The 26,344-nt window shown below is 41.7% G+C and overlaps 1 protein-coding gene across 3 annotated transcripts in view; it reads left to right on the top strand.

Moving 5' to 3' along the window:
- hdac11 (histone deacetylase 11) overlaps nucleotides 1–19,703 on the top strand; it is a 29,460-nt gene extending 9,757 nt beyond the window's left edge. For all 3 annotated transcript variants that reach the window (XM_035388733.1, XM_035388731.1, XM_035388732.1), the window contains 6 exons: nucleotides 986–1,028; nucleotides 4,532–4,608; nucleotides 5,861–5,923; nucleotides 13,528–13,624; nucleotides 15,948–16,126; nucleotides 17,613–19,703. In XM_035388733.1, coding sequence (XP_035244624.1) covers nucleotides 986–1,028; nucleotides 4,532–4,608; nucleotides 5,861–5,923; nucleotides 13,528–13,624; nucleotides 15,948–16,126; nucleotides 17,613–17,852 — 699 coding nt within the window. In that variant the 3' untranslated portion in view covers nucleotides 17,853–19,703. The remainder of the gene's footprint in view (nucleotides 1–985; nucleotides 1,029–4,531; nucleotides 4,609–5,860; nucleotides 5,924–13,527; nucleotides 13,625–15,947; nucleotides 16,127–17,612) is intronic.
- Nucleotides 19,704–26,344: the final 6,641 nt, after the last annotated feature.

The raw sequence follows: 26,344 nt of genomic DNA, 5'->3' as shown, positions 1-26,344 counted from the left end.
ATCTAATGCTAGTCGTCCCTTGTTCCCCATAACAAAACTCGAAAATCAAAGGACGGTGCCAAATGTTTCTAACTGCAGTGTTTTAGAATGCACTGAAGGTCTTTTTGAGATCAATTTTTATTGAATTTTTTTATGCTTGAAATACAAAGCACAAACATTGGTGTTTATAACATTTCTCCCATGTCATGCTTCCCTGTCCTCACATATATCTGAACCCTACTAAATCGATATGTCCAAGCTGTGTTATTAGTTCAGCTGCACCCCCTCCTGCTGGTGCGCAGTCGGCCTGTTGGATTTTCTTCTTGTTTGATTTGAATTCCTGAAAGAATTCATGGGAGTCCCTCATGAAAGAGAGACGTCTGCTTGGAATCGGCTTAGTGACAGGTCGCAGCTGCTTTCCGACTGCTCAGCGGTGAAGTGTCAGTCAGTGAATGTCAGAAGAATGCCTGCTGTGTGTTAGGTGATGTGAAAACTGGAATTAAATTCGCAGTGCAGTCCAGTGGCTCCTGCAACACCCTTGAGTAATGGCTATTGCAGCTCCTGCGCCATTACTGTCAGCTAAAGTAAACGTACAGCGCACGTTGCGTGTTTCGGTTTGCGTACTGAGGTTTCTGAATGATTTTCTGCTAAATTAGCCGCAGTGTGGCCTCGAGATTGCGAACTTTGGGAACCTCTGTTCTGCTGTAACCATGATTATGTGAAGCAGAGTTCATATCTCATGTTTGTATGCGTCTGTCTATGCGCAAAATGAGAGTGCTAATGGTTCCTCATTAATGCGTTTGTAAACAGGGCCTGTGTAATAAACAAGTGTTGAATTATTTTTCAGTGCCATGCCATGGCTGTTGACCCAGTGTTAAACAAGCGCAATTATCCCCTCATAATTATTCATCACGCCGGTTGCCATACGAATGAGCACATTCTCATCGGCCTTGGAGTGTATTCCTGTCACACTGTAAGCTAACCGGTGCCTTTTTGCTCTTTGCAGGCTGGAAAGCTGGCCATGGATCGAGGGTGGGCCATAAATGTGGGTGAGTGGAAAATACTCCACATTTTTTCTGTGACTGTTTGAGGCACATAGAACAATCGATCTCCATGCCCTGGTGTGGAGTGGGGTGCTGTAATGTAATGTGCAGAAAAATAGATATGGAATGGATTTCTCCCCATTAATTGACTGCAATATCAAATTTAATGCATCACAGCGTGTAGCTAATGCACTGTCAATTTCTTCTACTTTAAAAACTAGAGCCTGTAGGTTTTTTTTGTCATGAATGTGTACTGTACAGTGTGATTCTGCTGTATGACACTTCCAAAGCTTTGGATTATTGTAACTTTATCTGCAGCCGTTTCACTGGTGTGTAAAGGGTTATCCATTTTGGCTTTCTACCAACAAAAACAATGGAAAATTAACCTGACTTATGGGTGTATGTTCAAAATGATCTTGAATATGAAGCCTTTGATTTGCTTGGATATCTTTGGCTTGGATATCTTACATGCGTAGTCAGATTTTTTTAGTCTATGAACTTTGAAAAATATTTGTGAGCCTTTATTTACTATTTTTTGTGAATATTTGTTACTGTTTTATCACATTAATTGTGATTGTGTTGCTTAAAATTAGGCCTGCTTGAATGGGGGTTATAAGGCTTAATATTTACATTGAAGCAGATGCTCTAGTTACTTAATTAAAGTTCTATAACTGCCACTCTCTTAATAAAATATGGTATTAACCTTAGACAAACAAATAGCAAATGCATATGTAATTCAGCTTTGACATCCCCTAAATCATTTAATTTGTGATTAAATAAGATGCCTTCGCTAACCTTAGTATATTGTGCCAAAATGGGCAATGTGGACAAAGTGTCTGAAGGTGAACTCACCTTTATGCTCAGTGTGCTCTTTTTCAAATACTTTAAAAGAGATGGTCTACCTCCTGGGTTTTTATGATAATATGTCAGTTTTATTGTCTATTTATGATTTTCTGAGGCAGATTTTTTTGTGCAGAGAAGGATATTTTAGATACTTTTGAGTGTCTGATGGCCTTTTGGCGTTATGTGACCCTTGGGCTATCCAGTAGGACCAAGGTTTGGGATTTGATGATGATACTGAATAGGTAGCCAGTGGAGGGAGATGAGAAGGGGAGTGGCATGGCTGAGTCTGGGGAGGTTGTAGACCTGATGATGCAGGTGCATTCTGGGTGAGCTGCAGAGACCTGATGGTGGAGGCAGGGAGGCCAGCAAGGAGGCAGTTGCAGTAGTCCAGATGGGAGGTGATTGAGTAGGTGGTGAGGAAGAAGCACTTTTTCTGGATGTTGTACAGATGATGGACAAACTGCTGTGATGTTCTCAGAGAGGGACAATTTCTTGTCCAGTACCACGGAGTACCTAGCAGACAAAGTAGGTGATACTGTGGTGCCATTCAGGGTGAAGGATAGGTCCAGCAGGGGGGAGGACTTAGTGTGTCAGTATTAGCCAAGGTGAGCTAATCCGTGATTTGTCATTCAGCTTGAAATGTCTTCAGGCAAGCTGAGAAGCGTGCTGGGACCTATGTATTGAGGGGGAGGAGAGAAAGAGTTGTGTGTTATCAGCATAGCAGTGATAAGACCATGGGCCATGGGAGATGACAGAGCCAAGAGACTTTGTGAGAAGAAAAGATTTATTTAAATTTTACTGTACAGATGTTTTAATTTGACTTTGTGTATCTCTTTTGGTGAATTTATTTCATGAAATTTTAATTCATTTTTTAAGTGCTTAACATTGTAATAAATTAATTATGGAAATTTCCTTTAATTTTACTTTGATTATGTTGCAGGTTAATGTCCTGTTTGTTCTCTGTTTATTTGAGCCTAGAACTAATTTTTTTTAGTCAGTATGGATGAAAATGAATTTGAACAGATCCATCTGGTGCACTGTGGAGTTATGCCATTCACCCGGTGAAAAATTATGTTTAGATAATTACTGTGCAAACATGTATTTATAAATACAGTTGTGAAACAGTGTTCTGTATCATTTTGTTGATGTTATCTCTGTTCACCAGTGTGTGGTCAGGTGATAGTGAAGTGGTCGTAGCCAGAGAACACAGGCGTTAAGCATTAATGTGGTTATTTCGGTCAGTGAGCACACAGAAATATTGTGCAGAAATATTTTGTCACCCGACACAGACATGTAAGTTATTCTGGCCAGTGAGCACAGATGAGTAACTGAGAGGTGATTGTGGATGGTAGACAGAGGCTGGAGTGCCAGGTGAGGTGATTGGTCAGTGTGTGAACGTAGATGGGGAAAGAAGGACGCAGAAGGTCAGAGCAGAGAGGTGATTGGTCAGTGTGTGAACGTAGACGGGGAAATTGTTTTGGATGGTGGACACAGAAGGACGTAGAAGGACAGAGCAGAGAGGTGATTGGTCAGTGTGTGAACGTGGACGGGGAAATTGTTTTGGATGGCGGACACAGAAGGACGTAGAAAGACAGAGCAGAGAGGTCATTGCGGTCGATGGACATTTACAGACTGTTAAATGACTATGATGCGTAAATGACAACACTTTTTTCTACTGCTCCTCAGTAAGTGTGGGTTGACTATTGTCACATACAGTCAAAAAACACAGGTATAAACAGGTAGAACAAATTGCTGTTTGTATTGTATCATAGCACATTATTTGTATTGTTTGCAAATGGCTAAATGATTAAAGATTATGAATTAATAACCCATATGATTCAAGAAATAATACAGAGAATCATTTGAAGGTACAGCAAAGTACTGTCCAATCAGATCTCCCTTCTGCATTACTGCTGTTTGTGTGTTATTGTTGTTTGTGTTGTCTGTACTCGCTTCCCTTCAGTATTCCAAGCTTATCTGTGTCTGGTGTTAGCCAAGCGAGAGGGTAAAGAGCAGCATCAGTCTTTTCCGTGTGGCTCCTGCTGGATCAGCCCTTTCCCTGTCCGCTTTGCTGATGATTCAGGAAACGGGGCCCTGTTGTTCTGCATTGATAAACGTTACCTTAATAAGCAAACGAAGGCCGTTCATTCAGAACCTCTGTCATCCACATAGATTTCTATTTTGCCTCAAGGACGGACTTAAATTGAACGCCGTGTCCACGGAGGACCGAGCAGCTTAGCAATAATATGCGGATGGTTTTAACACCCCTCCTCCCCGCCATGGCTCCTGCGTTAAAATGCACGGTAACATGTCCACTAAATGAGCAGAGTCATGTGGGGTGAGGGGAGATGGGAAAATGAGAGCTGAACCCAAATATATTGATGTACAACCAATTACAACATGGCCGCCCAATCGCCCGGGCTTTCGATTCCGATCGAGCTCGCCCAGTGCCTCAGCAGCTGCCGGGGCAAACACCCGTTCTGGTGTCATCGCGCTCCTACTTATTTCATGGGAGGATAGGCTCCATTCTTTACAAGCATCAATACACTCAATAGCTTTCAAAAAGGGCCAATTATGTTTCTCTGGGATAATGGGCCAGCCTGGAGTCTCGAGCCACGGTCCCGCGAAGCCGAGTTGACTCGCTGCATCTGTCATCGTGCCCTCAGGTGGCGGCTTCCACCACTGCTCCAGTGACAAAGGAGGGGGCTTCTGTGCCTACGCTGACATCACACTCGCCATCAAGGTAAGAGTGACTGGCAGAGTATCACAGGCCTGTGAATGGGTTGCATTACCTCTGACACGTTGCCACAGGCCTCTTGTGCCCTCCAGCTGTGGTTTAGAAATTTAAGGAGCGTGATGTTCTGTGGAATTGAAGGATAGTTACAGCTTTGCTCATTGTTATGCAGTTAAATTAGCACTTGTAATTGTGGTGTATATTGAGATGGGTATTCACATCTATCTTATCTTTTTATTTTTGCTTTTGTTTTCTTTTTTTCTTTGAAAACATGTGAAACTGCAGAGAAATGATTTAATCAATAACCCCTTTCCCTAAGGCAAAGGGCCCTATTTTTTGGAATCAGTGTTGTGCGGCGCAGTGGTGTGGGAGCGTGGGTGCACTGGGCGTGGCTAGTGAGTGTTGGTATTTTCGGGACCAGAGACAAGGAGAGCATAGCGCAAAACAGGACTGGGTTATACCGAATATATTATCAGAGGGTGTGGTGCAGCTGGAGTTATTAATAGCCAATCAAATTACCTCTTGATTCCCTTTAAGAGTTGTCCCTTTAAGAGGGTGTACTGCCAATTTCAGTGGTCTACTGTTGCAATGGAAGACGAGGATATAATGATATACTAGTCACCTGTTTCTCACAAGATGTTCTTTTGCGGGAGGGGCAGAGTTGGGCTGTCACAGTAATTAAAGTCATAAAAAAAAGAAAAAAGACAACGAACAATAAATGCAAAATATGCATTTTTCCTGCTGCTGGGGTTTATATCAAAGTCAAATTGAACAGCATAGGATCCGTGAAAACAGTCGGCTGGCTTTTGAATAGGCTGTGATCATGTGCGCATTGCATGGGAAAGCCCCGAAATGAGCAATCCGCCTTATGATAGGATGCGCTTTACGCTGTAGACCTGGTCTGGGCAGGCAGGAGGGAAAATTCAGTCCACTTCTGTATTTTAACTGACAGGTCCCTAGCAGTGACTCAGCTCCCACTTTAGTGCACAGCGAGTCAGGAAATTACCAAATGGCTCAGGCGCATCAAAACCTATGACGAAAATACCGTTTTGCCAGCGTGACGGCTAACAACTCGGCATGCGCTGGTCGGAAAATAGTGCCCGGAGTCTTTAAGTCAAACTCTGCCTTTCATGTCTGATTCGACAGTTTTCCTGTTTTCCTGAGTTCATTTGTCACGGACCCATCCTAGGGCGGTGTTTTAAGTTTGGCATTGTTACTCTATATGCAGATGACTGCCATCTCTCTTATCTGCATTCCTCAGTTTCTGTTCGAGAGAGTGGAGGGAGTATCCAAGGCAACCATCATCGACCTGGACGCTCATCAGGTGAGCCACAGTAATTTTCTTCCCTAATGAGCAATAAAAAATGCTGCAGAAGAATTGACACTATCGACAAGATAATGCCCCCTGTTTAAAACTGTGGTCAATGCTGCATCTCTCTGATTCAAGCGAAAGGTAAAGGGTACTTTCAAACCCAAAGCCACTTTTGCTGTTAAAGATTGTGTGTAAAAGCCAGTTTTCAAATATTTCCTCTGATCCATAGCTGCAGTAATTTGAGTAATTTTGTTTGTGTTTGCCTAAAAAAAGGAAAGGAGTTTGCACAGAAACTTTCCCATTGAAATGCAGTAAGAAGTGGGAAAGTAAGAGTAAAGGGAAAGTGCTGTTTTCTTCCTCCCATGTGTTCCCTTATTGTGTTCTTATGTGTATTTCCTGCTTATAACTTATTGTAAACTGTGTGCCTACAGATTTCAAAAAGTATATTTGTAACTATAGAAAGAATAAATACAATTTTTTAACAATGCTAATTACACTTGACAGCTGTGCTTGAGGCAATATTTTGTTTGTTGTTTTTCTAATTTTGTTTTTATATTGAAATCACAATTTTCATATTTCTGTACAGCATAGATCATGTGTTCATTTTTCTCCGGAAAGGTCTGCATAGGTAGTTCAATGACCAGATAAAAGTCCAGCATTAGGGTTTTAAACATCAGTGAATGATTTGTGAGTTACTTTAATTAACTATTGATTCAAATACCAGGCTTTGCCTATTACTTCTATAGCTAATAAGTCAAGTAGATGTTCTGTGTTTCCAGTGACCTGAGGATTCCCCTTAGAATCATCGTTTAGTTCATCTCTGCTCAAACAGCAGTTTTAAAGTCCATGATTTTGACCCTTCTCTGCCCTGACACATAAATGGTAAAATGTCTAGTGTTAATTCAACTTTAACAGAGTACAAATGAATCCAATAGGCAATAAGGATGTAACACTGAACATTTCACTGAGTAAACTTGACTTTGAGTTGGGTTGCACTAGAGGTTCAGCTTCTGGGAAACAATTTGTCTGTTTGCCCTGGTAGAATTCAAAATGAGGAGAATAATTCTGCATGGCTTTTGCAGTGTTCAAGTCTACATGGTGTCAGGGAAGTGAGGATTAAATAAAAATATGTTTTCTGAACCCAGCGGTTCCAACAGTCAGTGGCCTTGTTAAAATGTTCAGCACTCTGAATACTGAACGCAAGTGGCATTGTGTGCTAGAACCCCTCACTTAACGTACATATAAAATCTATTTTACATGATTTCATTTAATAATAATTATTGAAAATTGTAAATTAAATTAGCAAAGGGGGGGGGGGGATGGAAATGTACTCCTACTTTTAACTACTGAGGGGATGATTGTAAATTGCAGCTGGCAGGTCAGAACAACCATTTCTACATAGACATTAATTTTTTCAATTGGCATTCAAACTTAAACTGGGGAAAAAACAAATCATGACCCTTATGGAAATCTGTGGCCACGCTGGGCCCTGACACCCCATAAATAGCTTTGTGTTCTGGTATCTTTTCAGCTACACGACTCTGAAGCGGGTGAGGCTATGCACAAGTTCTATTCTTTGGACAGCGTGACTTTTATTTGCCCCAAGGGCATTTCCGTTGATATTTCTGGAGGAGAGAATAGGTGCCATTCTTACCTAGAAACAATATAATATTGTATGGACCTTAAACTAGTTTGCCCTTACCAATTATATTGTTTCTTTCTCTAAGGCTGTAATGTAAACAGTAGATATCCGACAGTCATTATGGGCCGGCCATAACCATTGTCGGATATGAGTTGTTGTACGGCCAATTAGGATTCCGCCTTGTGATGCTGACCTTTTCTAACAACGAGTAATATTATAAGTTGGGCTTATATTTATTTTTTCTGACTGTAAATAACTTAAAAATAATATCCCAGAGGGTTTCATTTGCTTGGTTCAGGTTTCTTTTATCCGTGCAACTGTGAAAACATAAACTTAGAGAAAAAATGGCACAAAATTTCATTACATACATAGTGGATGCATCACTTTGTTCTACAGTCCTAATTACCAAGCCCAAACCCCTGGGAGGGTGACCAATGATGTACATTTCCTGGGATGTCCAATACACAATACATCACACCTGGATAAAGCAGTCAGTCACACTGTGGTGTTCAGCCATTGCTACATTAGAATACCTCACACAGGTCTCTGATTCTGTGTTCATGTCTGTGTAACCCAGACCCCCATTAATCAACCATGCATATGCTCAGCTGAACTGTGCGTAGATTCATCTTCACACGCATGCTCTTCATCAAAACCAAATATTTCCTAAGAATATTCCTTAATGAATCTTTGCGTATGTGTGTAGGTAGAAACTTAGTAGTGCTGACAGGGAATGGAGGAGCCACCTGGTGTAGTGTTGGGATGAATGAAAGCAGCAGCCTAATTGGTTGTCATTATTTTCAAATAATGCAGTACCCTTGCACAGAAATATCTCTTCCTAAAATGTTTACACATTTGATGTGTAGATTTAGCAGATGAAATGAGTTTTTGCCCTGATTGAAGGAGACATGAATTTGTCCGTGTCAAAAACAGACAAACTTTTGCTTTATTGCATGTGTGTTTCCATACTGGAAATTCCATTAATTTCAGATCGGAATATCAAAAGAAATGCCTGTCATGTTAACCATCAGTTGCAATTTTCATAAATTCCAGAATAAATGATTTTATTAAGGGTATTCCTTGTTGAATCTTGTAGTGGTCCAAATCAAGGTGTTCTTAACAATGTGATCAATGTGAATGATTCTAATCTACTGCTTGCCATAACTTACCTTTACATAATAGGCATTCATTTTCAGCCAGTGCTCTATCTGTGCATTACTGCAGATACATCTGTGATATGGTTTTTATTTTCTTCCACGTTATCCTAATGCATTGTGGACACTGTGGACTGAGTTATGGAGGGTTTCCAAAGGGTTTTTTTTAACTCTAAAATTTGGCTAGTTACCGGTTATTATAAGATATCTGAATTCAGTGAAATGGGTAATATAACAGTCTAGTATAGTAGCTTAGCAGAAAATCTTCAAGGTGCGGCATCTGGGGTTTTCTGCTGGTACGCCTCAGTGTGCCTCCTTTTGAAGGTTAGTAAAAAAAATCGTCATATCTAGGTGAAGTTTGGACGTACATCTGAGGCGAAAGAGGGAGCCCGTGCGAGCGAAGCGGGATGAAAAGCGGCCTGCTCCACCACAGAACTTCGCCTCCCAGCTAGAGTCACTCCGCACCTTTGAGGACGAACTACACAGGGATCCCAAACAGGCAGCCGGCGCTTAGCGCGGAAGAAGCCCGCAGGCGCAGCGAGGGGCCTGCTATGAGCGCTTTCGCAGGGGGAAGCTTCTCCAAAGCCAAAAAACCACGAATACCTTCCTTAGCCTGTGCCTCCGCGCTGCTTATCTGCAAAGAGACCGCTCCAGCTCCAGCTGGGGAATCCGGCCAGACTGTCCCGCATCAATCTGCGGCAGAGCGCTAACAGATTTCTCCCCGCCCTGTCCTGGTGTCACCCAGTGACCGTTAATCTCCCCATCGGTGGGCAGCTGTTTTTCATTTTGGTGACATCAGCGCTCTGGAATGGTCTGTAACAAACCTTTTGCACGGGCTGCCTTTTATGCATCCGTAAGCAGAGCTCCCAGTGCAGTTTTGGACGTGGTATAAATTGGCATGTTCCTTTGTATTTGACATTGTTGTAAAGTGTATTTTGGAGGATAAGTTGCAGTGGTTCAGCCTTTTGAAATAGTTTTTTTTTCTGTTCATAAGGCATCTGAATGAAGGGCACCCCAGTTAGCTTTGTAAATACGTTCTCACGAAAAGGAAATAAGATGAATGTTACCCCGTTTTAGTGGATGCTGAATCTATGAAATACAAAGCAAGATGAATGCAGAGGCATCATTTTGAAATGAACCCCGCTCATAATGGTTTCAGCATAGATCACGAATTCCCATGGATTACTTTTTTCTCCTCTATTTTTCACAGCATTCCAATGAATGTGTTTGGTTAGTCATCCCTGAATCCATATGGACATTTGTTTAGTTATTCCCTGAACAACTTGCATTGTTTTCCATAATGAGAGTCATCCACTTCCAATTAGTGCAGCTTTTTAATTGAGTTAGCACTGACCGTGAACCGAGATCCACCCGGCCCTTGGCTGTGGTCCCAAACTGTCATATTCGTTTTGTAATGCAGCTTGATTTTAATAATGGTCCTTACCTATTGACAGGACAGGACAAGAATGACTAGATCAATACTCATGCTCAGTAAATAATTCATGAATACAGCACTGAGAACAAAAGATCAGATCTGCATGAGCACGTAGAAATGAATAGGAACTGCTACCTCAGCATGGCTGGAGCAGGGAAAAATTATTATAGGGTGGAAAAGTTAAACTTATACTCTAATTAAGGGGAGCAGAATTATGGCGTGTCATCTCTGAGAGTGCTTTTCTTGGAACCTGTCCTCTGCATATATGAATCTATGATTAAGTTCTAATAAAGTGCATTAAGTAAACAATATGACTACAAATTGTTAGCGGAGGCTATGACAATGACAAGTGGGAGATAATAGCAGTAAAATGAGGGCGCACTGATCGGTTCAGCCACAGTTGAACAATGGCTGTGTTCTGCTGTGCTTGCAGGTCACACACACTGTGTGTCTGAGGAGCTGGGCCATGTGCAGGCCGTAGACTGGAGAAGAATATGGACAAAAGTCACCCATTTACTTTCCATGGGCTTGGTTTTTGTTTTTTGTGCAACATAAGTAGACCCGTTGGTCGAGAAATCTTTTCTCAGTCAAGTATGAGGATTATGTTTCTTCAGTGTGGACTGGAGAGTGTGCTGCTAAAACCTTGGTATAAGCCTTGTTTGAAAGTTGGATCCAGCTCCTGTTGACTGTGGGCATGTCATCAGCCTGTCGGTCTTTCATCTTCATTATAAATATTTGACTCCATTGCTGCTGGAAAAATAGCTCCTCTGGGGTGCTCCGGAGTGTGCTTTATCCCCCAGTCAGACGAATGAGAAGGCTCATTTGGAAGTTGTTGGTATGATTTAAAAGTAGAACTTAATCTGTTTGTTGACAGGTCCTTTAAATTTATGAGCACCCAGAGCACAGTACTGGTGATGTTTGATCCCAAAGTGTGTCTCCCCTTCCTCACCCTCTAAATCCTGGAGCTCAATCTTCCTGAGCAAGTGCATGTCCGGTGTGCTGTATTGACCTGCCTGTTCCTAATGTGTCCATGTAATGAAAATGCAGTGTAATGGCTGTAATGGGAGTGGGTGAGGGGTTCTGTAATTTCGGGCAAAACTGTTGCCATTGGCCTTGGTGCTCAATTCACCCGAGGGATTACCAGATTGGCTGTATTTGCAGCTGGTCAGGGGCACTTCCTGTCTGGAGGGACTTGAATGGGGGAATGGCAATTCTGTTGTTGTCATTCAGTAATTTCCCAAAGCTGCAGTGCAAATGGGTTTTGCTGTTCTGCAGCATTCATCAATAAGTGCTCCATCAACCAGGCCATGGTCACGGTTTGGTAACACATGTAAGCCCGCGGTCAACGTTTCTGTGACAAGTTGATTAAAAAAAACCATAAACGTGATCCTTAAAAACGTGAAACATCCATTCATTCATCCATTATCTATACCTGCTTATCCTGCTCAGGGTCGCGGGGGGTTCTGGAGCCTATCCCAGCATGCAAATACGGGCGAAAGGCAGGAATACACCCTGGGCAGGTTTCCAAACTGCCACGGGGGACACACGCCATTAAAAACATGAAACAAAATCATAATAAAGATACACATTAAGGCTCACATTTGAAAAACCTGTAATCACCATGGTTTTTAAAAATCTATTTGGCAGAGCTCAAATGAACATTGGAGCACAACAATGTGCTGTTTAATGTATCAGTATTTGGGTCTTGAGAGTAGAATTATGACATTGTGGAGGTGCAATTGAATAACAGTGGGATTTCAGTAGATCCATATCATGTATAGTTCCTATAGTCTGGATGTAGTGCAATGAATGAGGAGTTTTTCTGTGTAATGTGCACATAGTGGCTTTTTCTCTGGCAACAGTGTCCACATAAAAACTCTTTAAAAAATCTTTTTTTGAAATGACTGATTTGCATCAGTGCTTCATCTACAAAGTACCTGTGTACAGGTGATGAAGTGATATCACATATTGAACATCACAGAAAAAAAGTTAAAATGTTCCAGTTTAAGAGAACAACTGTAACTAGAAAACAATGGTTGAATCTTAATTCAACGCCTCCACAGACATGTCTCACTCCAAAAGAGAACAGCTGCAACAAGGCATTTCGACCATAAATGTGTTGGGTGCTACTGTAGGCTGTTAGCATGCTGTCGCTCACCAGCTGGGGAGTTCACAGCCAGCAAATTTTCAGTCTGGCAGGACCTAACAGCTAAACCCGATCTGTCAATGATGGGCTGCAATCTGGGAGGCCACAAGTCACAACGCCTCGCCGAAGTCAAGTCATCCTCGTGCCCTCTCTTTGTGATTCCTTCTCCCGATGGGCTCCTTTGCTGACAAATTATCGTAGATGTTGCTGACTCCATCTCGTTCTGATGCATCGTTGGACACTGGTGAGCTCTGGTCCCCTGTGTAGTCATGAGTTCCTGAAAACAAGGACGGCGTAGCCAACCTCCTCACAGCTGATTTGCTGATGCAACCTGTCATTTGTAATGTTATTGGCAATGAAAGCCATCTGAAAATGGAGCGTGATGAAGCCTCCATCTTGCCATCGGGTGATGACTCGTGGTATTCCAGATTGAGGTTTGCTATTGGAAGATTGCTCTTGCCAGCTTGCAAATTGCTGATTGTGATCAACCCAAAAGAATGAGTGCTGGTGTGCTGACTAAGTCCAGTTCCCAGCATAATCATGAAATAAAGCCATTATTCTCTCGGTAAGTAGCTCTTATTGGGTCTTCTCTGTGATTACCTGTGATTCTTTCCTGATTTCCTTAAAGGCTTGACATTCTGGAGATGAAATCACCTGATTACCTATGCCCAGTCACCTCTCTTGACAGATAAGGTGACACAGTGCTAAAGTCACAATGATGTGTCATGATCCTGATTCACAAATACTACATCACATTGATGCCAAAAAACATTACATTAATATCCAAAATCCTTATGCATTTTCATTCTCCCCATCTGAAATATATACCCCTAAAAGATTAAACGGTTTCTTTTGCTGAGTACATCTGTGTGCGCGCGCAATTGGAGTGAAAAATGAAATGAGGGGTAAACAGAAGCGCTGAACAGGTTTGCCTGTCCTCAGTTTTAATTACATGACAATGTCTGTGAATGCAGATGGCTGTACAAGGCTGTGGTGAAAGAAGAGCCGTGTGTAGGGTGTGTGTTTCTGAAGCGGACCCCTCTACAGCCTACGGAGCGGGAAGCTCATGCCCTTCCCTCAGATGTGCTGCATATCTATACTGTGCTGTGCAGTGATGTAATCATGACATGTCACTGCTGTAGTTTTTGATTGGTCGTTTGAATGCCACCTTGACCCAGTAGTAACGATTACAACCACAGTCATAGTTCAATCTTCATTTCTGGCTTTGTTGTGTTTTAGGGAAATGGACATGAACGAGACTTTCTGGAAGACAGGAGAGTCTATATAATGGATGTCTATAACCGCTACATCTATCCTGGGGATGGCTATGCCAAACGTAAGTGTTGTTGTATTTCAGATATCATTTGTTACTGTACCTGACCAAGAGTTACATCACAAGTGAAGAAAAATGAGCAGAAAAGGTATTGATGTGGACAAAAGGTGCTAACTGTGCCGTGCATGTAAGTTGATTGCTAGTTCAGGGCTGATGTTGGTTTCATAGGACAGTCTTAAGATACAACTCATTTCTGGATGCACAGTGCTTCAGTGTAAGCAGTTAATTGGTATGCAGTTTTACCAAGGCAAAGGTCATGTTTATTTTATTGATTTTGTTGAATTTTGTGAACTGTGTCACTGTGGGAACACCAGGGTATGGAAATATGGGCTGTTTTGCATTGTGTCCTCTCGGGACTGAGTAGAGTGAGTACTTTTAATGCCTTGGCTGTCCTGCAGGGGGCAATGTTTATTGTTGTGACATTTATGAGAATGTTGAAGTTATTTTTGGTTGGGAGATTTAATATTCAAGAATACAAACTTAATTCTAGGTTAGTTTATTACTCTGCCAGCAATGTATTTCTTCTGCCGTATTAAACATCACAGAAGAAGTCATGGGAGATTTACTCATGGTGCTATGGAGAAAGCTGAAATAAGCAGTAAAAAGCAAATGTGTCTCCTCCAGTTACAGCCTCCATGTGTTAGTGACTGCTGCTTAATTATGCATAATCTCAGTGCTGTTCCTTTGTGATGGCTGGCAGCTGCCTTTCACCTGCACAGGGAATTGGCTGTTTTCCTGTCAGTTAAGAAGCTGCAGTTTTTCCACGTACGCTGTTCCTCCACAACACTGAGGCAGAACGCACACATTTTATCTTTCAAAAGCTGGACTTCAGAGCTGACAAATTAATTTTCTGAAAAGTCACATTTTATTGAGAGTCATTTCTTCGAGTTATACGAGGTTCATGTTTTTTCACCTCTCTATTTTCAATCATTTGGTAACATACTCTGCGATATACAGTAAGTACGTACCAGCCAATTATGCCAGTTCAATTAAAATGTACATTTTTGTTCTTTTCAAGATTATTTGCCCCCATTCATCTTTTTATATATACATTTTTTAATTGTTGTCTTCCAAATATGTTCACCCTCCTAACCCGAATATGTGTGTTCTTTTGGCATTACATATCTACAAAGACAAATACTCTCTTTACTGGGACCTCATTTTGTCTTCATCAGTGGTTAAAAGGCATGAAAGACTTAATTATAGCACATAAGACAGGATTTACTAATACCTACTAAAACAGAGTAGTGCCTTTCCTTTTAAGCCTGTTTTTGCAGAATTTTTGTGTGAATGCTTAATGATAAAATATGTGTGATTCTTGCATTTTTACTCAATTTAAATACAACTTTAAATGAGAAATGATGACGTTGGACACCCACATGTGAATTTTCTATTTTCCAGTGCACACAATATCAAATCATGATCAAATCTGCAAACGGTTGGTAATATCATGTGAAAGATGTGAAAAGTAATTCAGACACACTCATGTTAATTACTTGGGACCTTTGACATGCTCTTTTTTGAAGAATACCCAAGATAAATCTAATCAAGATAAATCCTTCCAAAGACCAACTGGAGATAAGCAATTAAATGGAGTAGAAAAGAAAGTGTCTAAATAAAAGTTTAAAAAAAGGTAATGATGCAAAGTTTGTACAGGTGTCAACTTCTGCTTCAAGTAAACCATCAAAGTTATGTATAAAAACGTGAATAAATGTGACAGTAACTCAACCTAAATGTGGCAGTAACTCAACCCAAGCTTTTCTGTATTGGATCACAGTTTTGTAAAAGCCTGGATCAGGATACACCTTAAAGGACTTTGGGGAGTTTGGTGCTAGACAGCCTCCTCACATGGTGGTATACAGTACATAATAGTTTTTGCCTGCAGCTCTCTGCTGTTTAAACTTAAATGGCTTATTTTATGAAAGATATGGTTTTTATATGCTGTGATGTTCATCTGTTATTGTAAAGCCTTTTATTACACTATATATATTTTTTCTGTATTCTGTATTGTTTTCCTTTCATGTTTATCAAGAACAGTGATTTATGTGTACTGTGTATACACAGGAATAGCCTGGCAGATGTTATTTGCTTTTAGGCTAATCTTGTGATTAGAGATTTGAACTGTAATCATCCTCTGGTGAGGCAGGTGCACTCAAAATTCAGCATGGTGTCATCATGGAAAATGTCAATGATATTTTTGTACATCATAAAAGAAAAAAGAGAAGTGATTTGCCTGCTGTGGAGTCACCGAAGCCTTCGGAATTCATTTGGAACCGTGGCGATGTTTCATGTGGAGCACGTAGTAATGCTGGGGGGTGCATTTCAGGGGCCATAAAGAGGAAGGTGGAGCTGGACTGGGGGACGGAGGACCAGGAGTACCTGCAGAAGGTGGAGCTTCACTCAGAGGGGGCGCTGAACGAGACCCGTCCTGACATCATCATTTACAATGCAGGGACGGACATCCTGGATGGGGACCCGCTGGGGGGGCTGGCCATCTCCCCACAGGTACACCTGTCCGTCACCGCTGAGAAACAGCAGCACAGACTCCGCCCCTTCCTCCTGATGTGGGAAAATGATTATCATGAAAATGATGTATGACTTTTAACATGTGAAAAATGACTGCATGCAGTCACCAACAAATGTAATTAGAGTAAAAGATGATCATGAAGCACAAAATTCCTTAGAATGATGATCATTAATATGATGATGGTCACTGCCGTGGTGATGAAGATTATTATGGTGATGAAGTTGATGAATTGCATTTATATAGTGCCTTTCATCTCAGGATCTCTAATCACTTTATAGTGAAGGAGAAATGTTCATCTGAAGCTCCACCTCAACCACATGTAACGCCCACCTGGGTGACGCCTGGTGGTCGTTTTACACCAGAATATTCAGCGCTCACCAGCGGAGGTGCAGAAGGACTTAACTTAATTAAATTAAACTGAGGGATGATTGGATTGCCACATTCCAATCAGGCCTTTATTTGCCAATGAGTCGGAGCCTCTGTTTAATATCTTGTCCGTAAACTGGCAATTAAATATGTGGAATTAGACACTCAAACCTGATGTTCTACAGATGCACCAGACCAGAGCTGTTTTGCTTCTCCCAGCACTGAGCACATTATAGCCTGTCTCCTATTGTTCACTGGTGCTGTGTCTGTTAAATCACGCCCTTAAGTTGGCAGTACACTCCAAGCGATGTGCAAACTTTTCGAAAATGAACCATCGACGAGCACGTCCCCGAACATTGTGGTCAGTATACTCAAAGCAAACTCCGTGTACTGTTTTATGCCACTTCAATCCTCTTACTTCCTAGCGTTACAGGATCAATTTCGGCATTGAAATCTCTTGTTCAAATAGTGTCATTTGCGAACAAAAAGTTTGATTTCGTTTTGAGTATGCTGGTGCCTTTACTGTAGTGCTCACAACTGTTATTTCTGTGTACAGAAGCAGATGAATGGTTGATGGACTTGAAGTATAGAGAAATTCCAAGCGCCTGAGGCTCTTTCCTCAATCTGGTCCAGAAGCTAGTCCACATGCTGTTGATGAGAAATCCTGACCATCCCGTTTGCCTTCTGTCACACATCAAGGTTGCATTTTCAGCCACTCCGAGCTCCGTGTAAATGTACAGAGCTGTGAAATACGTGCGTAGGCATGATTCGTGGATGGTTAGCGGGAAAAAATTGCTTTATGAGTTCCTCATGTGACAGATGTGGTTCCCGCCCTGTTCCCCCGAGGGACGTGCAGTTGTGTAATGGCTTCCTCCCCGGCCCCTCCCCTTTCATTTCATCGCGTGAAAGGCCCTCTGTTTCCAGGTGCAGCGAAACGTCGCGGCAATTACCGCCAGCAATCAGCGCTCAGATGGGGAAAAGGGCAGGCAGAAATAAACATTAGGCCTGCTCGCCTGCGTGACGTGGTGGAGGCCATTGATTGCGAACGATGAGGGTAACAGAAATTTGGGGCGTGCGCCTCCTCTCCTACCCCCCCAGGGCATCGTTAAGAGGGACGAGATCGTCTTCAGGGCGGCGCGGCGGCACGGGATCCCCATCCTCATGGTGACGTCGGGGGGCTACCAGAAGAAGACCGCGCGCATCATCGCGGACTCCATCCTTAACCTGCACCGGCAGGGTCTGGTAGGGGGAGGGGCCACCGAGGAGGCGGGGCCGTCGCTCGTGCCCCTGATGATGAGCAAGTCGGTGTCAGCGGGGGCACCCCTGTCTGTGCTCTGATCCAGGCCTCAGGCTTACGCAGTACACAGAGAGGAGTGGCCCTCCGCATGCTGTTGCTCTTATTTCTCATCTGAAAGAAGAGCAACCAAAAGACACCACTCTCTTTGGGGAATGTGTTTTGATGTACAGAGGGAAGAGCGGTTTGTTTTGGGCACTGTGCAGGTACAGCGGGGGTTTCTGAGGGGTTTGGTGAGCTTTTCAGGTATTTATGTACAGAATACACTACACACCTCCCACTCATTCTTTCTGTAGTACTGTGTGTCAGTGGTGTGGCAGATTACTCCTGCTCTGTGGAAGCTGTGGCCATTAGAAAGTGACCACTACACCACTTTAAACTTTTAACATTAAGCTACCATAAAAGTGGATTTACTACTATTATTTTTTTGTAACCATGCTGGTTTTTTTATGTTTCATTAAACGAACAACATGTTTGCACACTTACCGTAACAGTTACTCTAAAAAATAATGTCTGTGTGAAATGTAGAAGGGTACTCTTAATTCTTCGGCAATGCCTCGGATTGTACATAATCTGTGAGTTATTTTATATGCTGATAAATGGTAACTTATATTGTTCTTGACATATCATTGATTAGCATTATTTATTCTCCAAGAGTTACTAGCTAATGAAATGGTTTATTGAAATTCATTGACTCAAATTGTTTGGAAATAATTACACCTTAGTTCATATCACATGGTTTGTTAACTCGTATAAACACGATTTAACTCATGGTATTCTTTTGTGAAATCACATTGGTACTTACGAGTATAGACACCTGGTAAAAATGATGTTGGCCCATCACAGTCAATACTAAGTGCTTTATGCCAGTCATTGGATTGTTTTAAAATGAACTTATTAGGAGCCTTTTTTCATGATTCCATTTGAACGGATGAGATTGAATTCTTCAGTTTCAATAGCTGTACACTGAAAACATGGACAGTTTTTCAAGGTATGGAATTGAACCTTAAACCTGAAATCAACTTGAGTAACGGAAAGTTAAATTAAGATTTATGAGCTAATGTTGCCCAGGCAGATGATTACATTGTACGCCTTGGTTATTAATGTTTATGCATTTTTTTTTTGTTTATCTGAGTTGTAGTACTGCTGTAGTACACTTTTTAAAACAACACCTTTTGAAATGATTACAGTTCTCTTTCACAGAATTCTTACGAGATACAGTTAATCAAACTTAATAAGAGAGTACCGCTTCGTGCACGTCTGCTGTTGTAGAAACCTGTTTTAAAAGCACTTTGTAATTTACAGAGACATTCTTTAAGCCTTGTTTTGAGTTTGGCACTGAGCTGTCATTTTTACTTCTGGTTGGAATGTTAGTGGACAAAGTCAGTATTTTGACTAATACAGCAAACAGATTTTATAACAGCCATTAGCTTATCTTTTAAATTACTGGTGGCAGATTTTTCACACACACTTTAATTCTGTCTCATGCAGTATGTTAGTCAAGTTTTGCTTTTGATCTGTCATGTGAAGCAGATGAAAACAGGAAAACAAAATGCAGTTTTTCTCTGTGTTTTTGGTACAGTAGTTAGTAGTAAGGCCGTTAGAGTAGAGCAGAGTTTTCATGTAAAGCTCTCAAGCCATTTTCACTGGATTTGTTTTTATTTCTTATAACCTCACCTGATTTTGTATGTGGCATAATGGACAGTATTAAATATGGAAATATGCCTGTTTTAAATTGGTGTGAACTACCATTAGCTGCTTTCTGGACAGACTTTACCATAAAGAATTTACCATAAGCTCCCTTGGTGTCAGAAGTAGTTGTTTACTGTACAGAAATAGATCTTGCTATGTACATCCTTTTTCTTACTTATATAGTTGAACTTTTATGAACATTACTTCTCAGCTTTCATTATTGTTTTCCCCTTAAGTTGTGCTTCAAGGAAATTTTAAATCTTCTTTGAATCTACAGTGGCCCCTTAATAACTAGAGTAGGTTTAACCCACTTGGCACATACACACACACACACGCACACACAGGCGTACGCACACACACAGACACACACAAGCTCACACAAACGCACAGACACACACACACACAGGTACATACATGCACACACAGAGACACTCAGACACACACACAAACACACAGGCATGCACATGCACACACACAGGCACACACACACACACATTCACTCTCTCTCTCTCTCTCTCTCTCTCTCTCTTGCTCTCTCTCTTTCCCTCTGAAAAATAATTTCAGGTCATTTACTGGGGAGAAATAAATGACAGGTGTGCATTCCTTTCAGGTCACGTTTGTGCTTTTCCCAGTCAAGCTTTTCTTGGCATCTGCTTCAGACGTATCTGCTTTGAGAGGAGGAAAATTAATGGAGAAAGTCCATGCGTGTGGACTGGCAAACCGCAAACAGTGTGCTGGAGACAAAGGGAAATGAAATGAGCATTTGAAGACAGAAACTCTGTAGGGTGCTAACAGGGTAAGAAAAGTGATCTTGAGAACTTGAAAGTAATGAAGGCGCTGTTGACTTCTGTGGTTTGTTTCTGTTATTTATTTGGGAAATGGATTTTCAGTATTTTATAGCCTTGAACAATTTGCATTGCATTTGTCTCTTTTGCTTGTGGGGACTTATTGTCAATCTACTGAAAGGGTTTCCTTTTTATTTTCCCCATGGGAATGGCCCATGTACTGTATCCCTGGAGCGGACGATGGAAGTTAGAAGTTAGACGAAATTGCCCTATGGGGCATATTTGATGATAAAAAAAGAATTATGAACAGCACAGATAGTATGGCTTCATATCCCAAGAACTGTTCTGATTAATTTATAATGAAATTCTGAAAAAAGGCATATCCACAGTGTCAGTGCTAATTAGTGAGATCTTTGATGTTAAGCGCTCCGTTTGAAGTACGGTGACTGGATTAACAAACACTTCCAGTAATAGCAGTGGGGGCTGAGACTGATTATGCTTTGTGCATTAGTGAGATTCACATTTACAATGGATCGCTCTGTGCTCCTCGGTTATAACACGCCAGGTCTCTGTAATTGTTAATACTGATAGTAGTGTGTACAAAAGTGCCATACATAATGTCAACTGTATGATTCAGGATTCTCAGTCGTGATGTGTGTACTTTATATTTAACAGAACTTCCATGTACAAATAATGTGATTAATAAAATAACTGAACCAACTTTTGCATTGCATGTACAAGTGAAATTTATTGACAAACCATGGTGACATTTTTCTACATCTATTTTTATGTACACTGCTCCACACAATTAAATGTGATGAATAAACACAGAGCAAGGGGTTTGCTGAGGGATGCTGAAAAGCACTTGGGTTTTGTGAGACATGGTGTTTCTATTTTCTTGGTTGGAACGAGTATTTCTCAGACAAATCTGGACTGGTGCCAATTGCAGACATGGACCTAGAAGGTCAAAACTCTTACTTTGGAACCTTGTTGTTAGCAGCTGACCTGGGCCAAATATCTAGCCAAGCTTCATGTAGCCTGTGTCTACTGGTTGCACAGTTCCAACTTCTTGTGATGTCACTGCTTCCTATTTGGGGATTACATCATGGTTCCACTTCTACAAACAGTCATCTGACATCATGTATGCGGTCCATCTGGCAGCACACAAAGCCGTGCGTGCCATGCTGGTTTCATGAAAACTGATGTCATGACTGTGTTTTACAGTCTTCCTACCCCATGTTTGCCATAAACCGTGTGAATATGATGGTCTGTTAGTTCCCTGGTTCTCCATAAAGAAATCCATGTTACTCAACCTTTCATGGTGGATCGAATCCTAAAAACTATAGTGTGATAGTTATAGTTATAGTTATATAGTGTGAACTAAAATGATTCTCTGCAGAATGAGCATCACTTTTCCTTGATGTTTTCGATGCTTTATTACGTTCTTGAAGAAAAATAGAATTAGGTTACATTTGTCATGACACCATTTCAGGATTTCTCTGAATAGCAGAATAGCCTCCCTGTGCAGAAGGTATTGTTGTTCGTACACTTGTTTGTGTAGTACTCTCTTTCTGAAAGACTCCTCTAAGGTGGTGGCATTTAAAGGTGAGTGTCCTTCCTCCCCGGCAGTCTCATTGGCCCATCTTTAATTTTTTCCAGAGAAAGGGGGAAAAAAGGACTGTGATGTTTATTTCAGGCTTTGCCGTGCGGACCCAGCTTGACGTAATCTCCATCGCCGTTTGGCTGCTGACTACGTACAGTACCTCAGTGGAACCTCAAGGTAAAGGTAATGTGCTTATGCGCCATCCGCACAGAAATGGTGATGTCATTAAAAATAAAGGCCACCTCTTCTCTGCATTGGGCCCTTTGGGTCTTTCTGTTGAAGTAGCTGGATCAGCATGGAGGACCCTGTGCATTGTTCAGCCAGCGCAATATAGATGGAAATGAGATTAGATGGAGTTATTAGACCTCCTTTTGCTGATAAACCTAATCCAGCAGGTTCTGTGCCACTCATCACAAACATCATTCCTGGATTTGGAATTGGTAGGTGGCAGGTGCATAATTTATGGTCTGCACACAATCCCTTCTCACTGGTAAATATATTCCAGATAAATATTTAAAGTTGAATAATGCATATCAAGCCTGTATCGAGGTGCGAGGATGGCCAATGCGTTGAACCGCTGTCAGTCATTTCCCCCTCGATTCATTTCCACTTCCTTTTTCCCGAGCCGTGGCTGCTGACCTACTGAGATTGTGAGATTTCCTATTAGGGTGCTCTGATTATCATAACTCTACTCATTGTGACTGCGGGGCAATCCAAGTGGAGATGATGTTCCCCAATAAGATTGCTGCACTGAAAACAGCTGTTTTATTATAGGCAGTATTTTATGATTATGAACAGGCAGTATTATGTTGTTGTTTTTTTATTTTTAAATTGTTTCACAGCTAGTGAATATTGTGTTTCTCATCCATTATGGATTTTTCTTTATATTTTGAACTGTTCAGTAAATTTGTATTGTTTCAAAACAATATGATGAATGAGTATGTATGATGAAACTGTATTATTTCAGAGTTTATCTTACACAAGGTAAGCAAGCACTCAAGACTCCCAAGCCACTAAATGTGAAAATGGCATAAGACAATTGCGGTGGATTTGACTAGTGATTGGTTTTAATGGGATTCTATGGCCAGTTGGTGAGTCTGTTATTTCGCATGATATCCTTGACTCAGTAGCTTGAGCAGATGGCTATCTCGGAGGAGGGCCTGAGCCAGAAAAATCAGATCTCACCTGTCGGATGATTGCAGCTGGTAAGTGGCAGAGAGCAGAGGGAGACTGAAATCTGGGAGTCTGACTGGAAGAGCTGTTATTAAATCCCTGTCAAAAAGATTTTATTGGGGAATGACGAAGGACTGACATTTTACTGGAACGCAGACCATCTCCGTCTGCCTCCTGGATTTGCCGAAGGGGACGCTGCAGGGATAAGTATAAGATTGCATGTTTTCGCCGCAGGGCAATACCACTATGTGCTGTACCTCCACGTCCTCCTGAAATTCTGTGCTTAAACATGCAGTACAGAGACATCTGTCAATAGTAATTTGGGGTGAAGCCTTTCATTTTCTCTGTAAGGAGTGACCGCGTGGCGTTTGTGTGTCATCTGACACAGGTGCAGGGAAGCTATGGCTGATTTTATGGTCTGCAGTGATACAGTAGCTTTAGGCCCACTACTGCCTTCATGTGTCCATATAGGAAAAATACTCATGTCGACCTCAGACGTTCTGTCACTAAAGTGGAAGTTAAAGTTTGTGTGATTGCCTGAAATGTGATTGGTTATAACAAGTGTTAGGATGTGCTGTGCTGTAAGTCGGTGGTGCTGGCTTGAATCACCACCTCCAGTTGGAGCCCCACCTACTGTGTAGAGTGTTAACTGAAAGTTATGTAGATTTATCTTACAGGCTCATAGTACCATAAGATTGTGTACTTAATAATCGAGGTGAGCAAAATGCATACATTGTTGCTGGGTTAAGCATTTTCGGTGCCCAACATGGAGAACAAGGTTTGAAGCTTAGAACAATCCTGCATCAATAATACTTTTGGATTTCATTAAAAATGTATACCAACTGAAATATATTTAGACAGGATCTGAAGAAACACCAGCCCTTGGAATGTACAAATTGGAAAATCTGCCTTTTACCCAGCGTGTTTTTCATTAAATAAATGTATTGTACTTTGAAGAAAAGTACAATGTAATCCATAAAGTAAATGTGATATATTTACTTCATGGATTTGTCTTGTTACTGAGAACCCTGAATGATAGTTGGTAGAGGAGCATGTTTCTTTGTTATTAATTATTTAGTTTGTGTTTGTGGTAATATTCTGGAACTTATTCCCAATTTACACCAAATGTCCTGCTGAAACATTCAATGCAGCAAATGTAACGCCAGACTAAGCTGCTATCCCTCAGAATTTTCTCATTGTTCACTTATCCTGCTCTTAAGCTTTGACCTTTTAAAGCAAAGTAGAAGACTTGATTTTATTTCGAGTAGATTTAAAAAAATACTTAATGTACTATATATATTCCTAAGTGAGCAAATCGTGTTTCTTCTTAGGATGTACTTTATGGAGACTCGTAACTTGCTTTGGAAGTGGAAACCTTTTTACAGTAGATATTCTGGTTGTATCTTGACAGCAGTCTGTCCTGACCTTTCCTGGTAGCAGGGGAACAGGGATCAGGCACTGTACTTGCGATCGCTTGATAAGGTCTGGGGAGACCATAGCTCGGAGGACGGGTGTTTTCTCCCTCAGTTCTCAAGGACATTTGTGCAGCTGCTCATTTGCTGAGTAATCAAAGCAGCGTAGCACAGAGGCCTGGAGCGCTCGATCACTCCGATCCATCAATAATATCTGCTGTCTTGCTGTCAACAGATTTGCATTCCTGTTTTATTATTAGAAAAACAACAGCCAATAGGAGAATGGTGTTGTGTGTTTGTGTTTGCCCTACTGCTATCTCCCGGAGAGAGGCTGAGGCGGCTAATGAAGATCTGGAGCTATTGTTTAGATGCAATCCCATTGAGTTGGAAAATGGATGCTTGAGAGGGTGCTTGATGATTCTTACACGGTCCCTCAGGGGGGATGGGGGGGGGGGGGGGTGCATTAAGCGTCAGTTTCATGGGCAGATCCAGGATTTCACTGGAAGGAGTGTTCACCTCCATGAAAATTAAGAATTGAGATTTTTTTGTTGTTGCATTTAACAGAATGAAAAAAGGGGAATGTGGGGTTGGGATGAACTGTCGACCGGGACATGGGTTTCACAAGCTGTTGACTCGTGGAGGGCAGGAGGGGGGTGCGGGTGAGGGCAGACATCTCACAGTTTGTTCTTAAGTGCAACACTTTGGCCTGCTTTTGCTTTTAAATTAGCCTGAACTAAATTTCTCATATAACATCCTGAAAATTTCACAGAAAGCCATTAATTCATTTTTTGGGGTGGGGGTTCATGTGGATCCTGCAACCTCCATCTGGATCTGGATGTGGCTCTAAACATGGCAGATAGTTGTCAGCATGTGGTGTGTCCTTTGGCTCATTTTAAGGTGGCACTGGAAATACAAATGGTACATGTAGAAGAACGTCGGTCTGCTCACTTAAGAAAAAAAAAAAAGCTCCAAGCTCTCCATCCCTAGCCTCTTATAAAATGCATTATCTCACCGCTGATGATGAAACTCATAGGAAATCTCTGGGGGACAACTGTTTAGTGCTTGGCTGTGGTCCACACATTCCCCTCTTCATCTATTACCCTGCATGTTACGCCATTGTTTAAGCAATGGCACCCGTGCCAAAGCGTCTTGTTTCAGACACAACTCTACTCAGGGCTCAAAGCCCCAGAGACAGACAGACACGGTTCCTCATTAAAGGCGAGGCTGGTGTGCTTTGTGTGATCGAAGGCAGTTCCAGGAGTGACCTATCGCATTAGTCAGAGAACAGTGAGATCACAGCGCTGCCACGGTCCGGCCCAGTTTCAAGGCTGAACTGGCGACAGACGCCCTCTGCCCCCACCCAAGCGTTTCACGTTTGGTTTGCCGCACATGAGATTACACGTGGAAAATCCAAATGCACTTCAGAGATGGGCAGCAACTGACCTCCGGGTGATTTGCTGCCACGTGATGATTCATTTACCTTTACTTATTTTTCCTTTTATAATCCCAATCTTCGAGTTGTGCTCACACCACGAACAAACAGCTGCAGTCTATGCCCTGGAAATTTCTAGGGGTGGCAGATATTCCATTTCTGGCACACCCTTGCTTTTCTTATGATCAAATTTTATCAGTGCTGGACAGGTATTGTGTGGGTCCATTACTGGATGTTGACCTAAGATACTGTATGATTACATGGATGATACCAATGGATGATGCTAAAGTGAGCAACTTTAGCATCAAGGGAGTCATCACATTCATGCCTGATGTTGTCTGGGATGCTCTGAAACTCCATGATGGAGGTTGCGTTTGCCGTATCTGTTAGACTTGTTGTGTGCCCTGTTCACAGATGGTCATGAATTACTCAACGTGGT

This window comes from Anguilla anguilla, chromosome 13 (genome assembly GCF_013347855.1).
Source record: "Anguilla anguilla isolate fAngAng1 chromosome 13, fAngAng1.pri, whole genome shotgun sequence".
Taxonomy (NCBI): Eukaryota; Metazoa; Chordata; class Actinopteri; order Anguilliformes; family Anguillidae; genus Anguilla; species Anguilla anguilla.
This window is presented reverse-complemented; position numbering and strand designations above follow the sequence as displayed.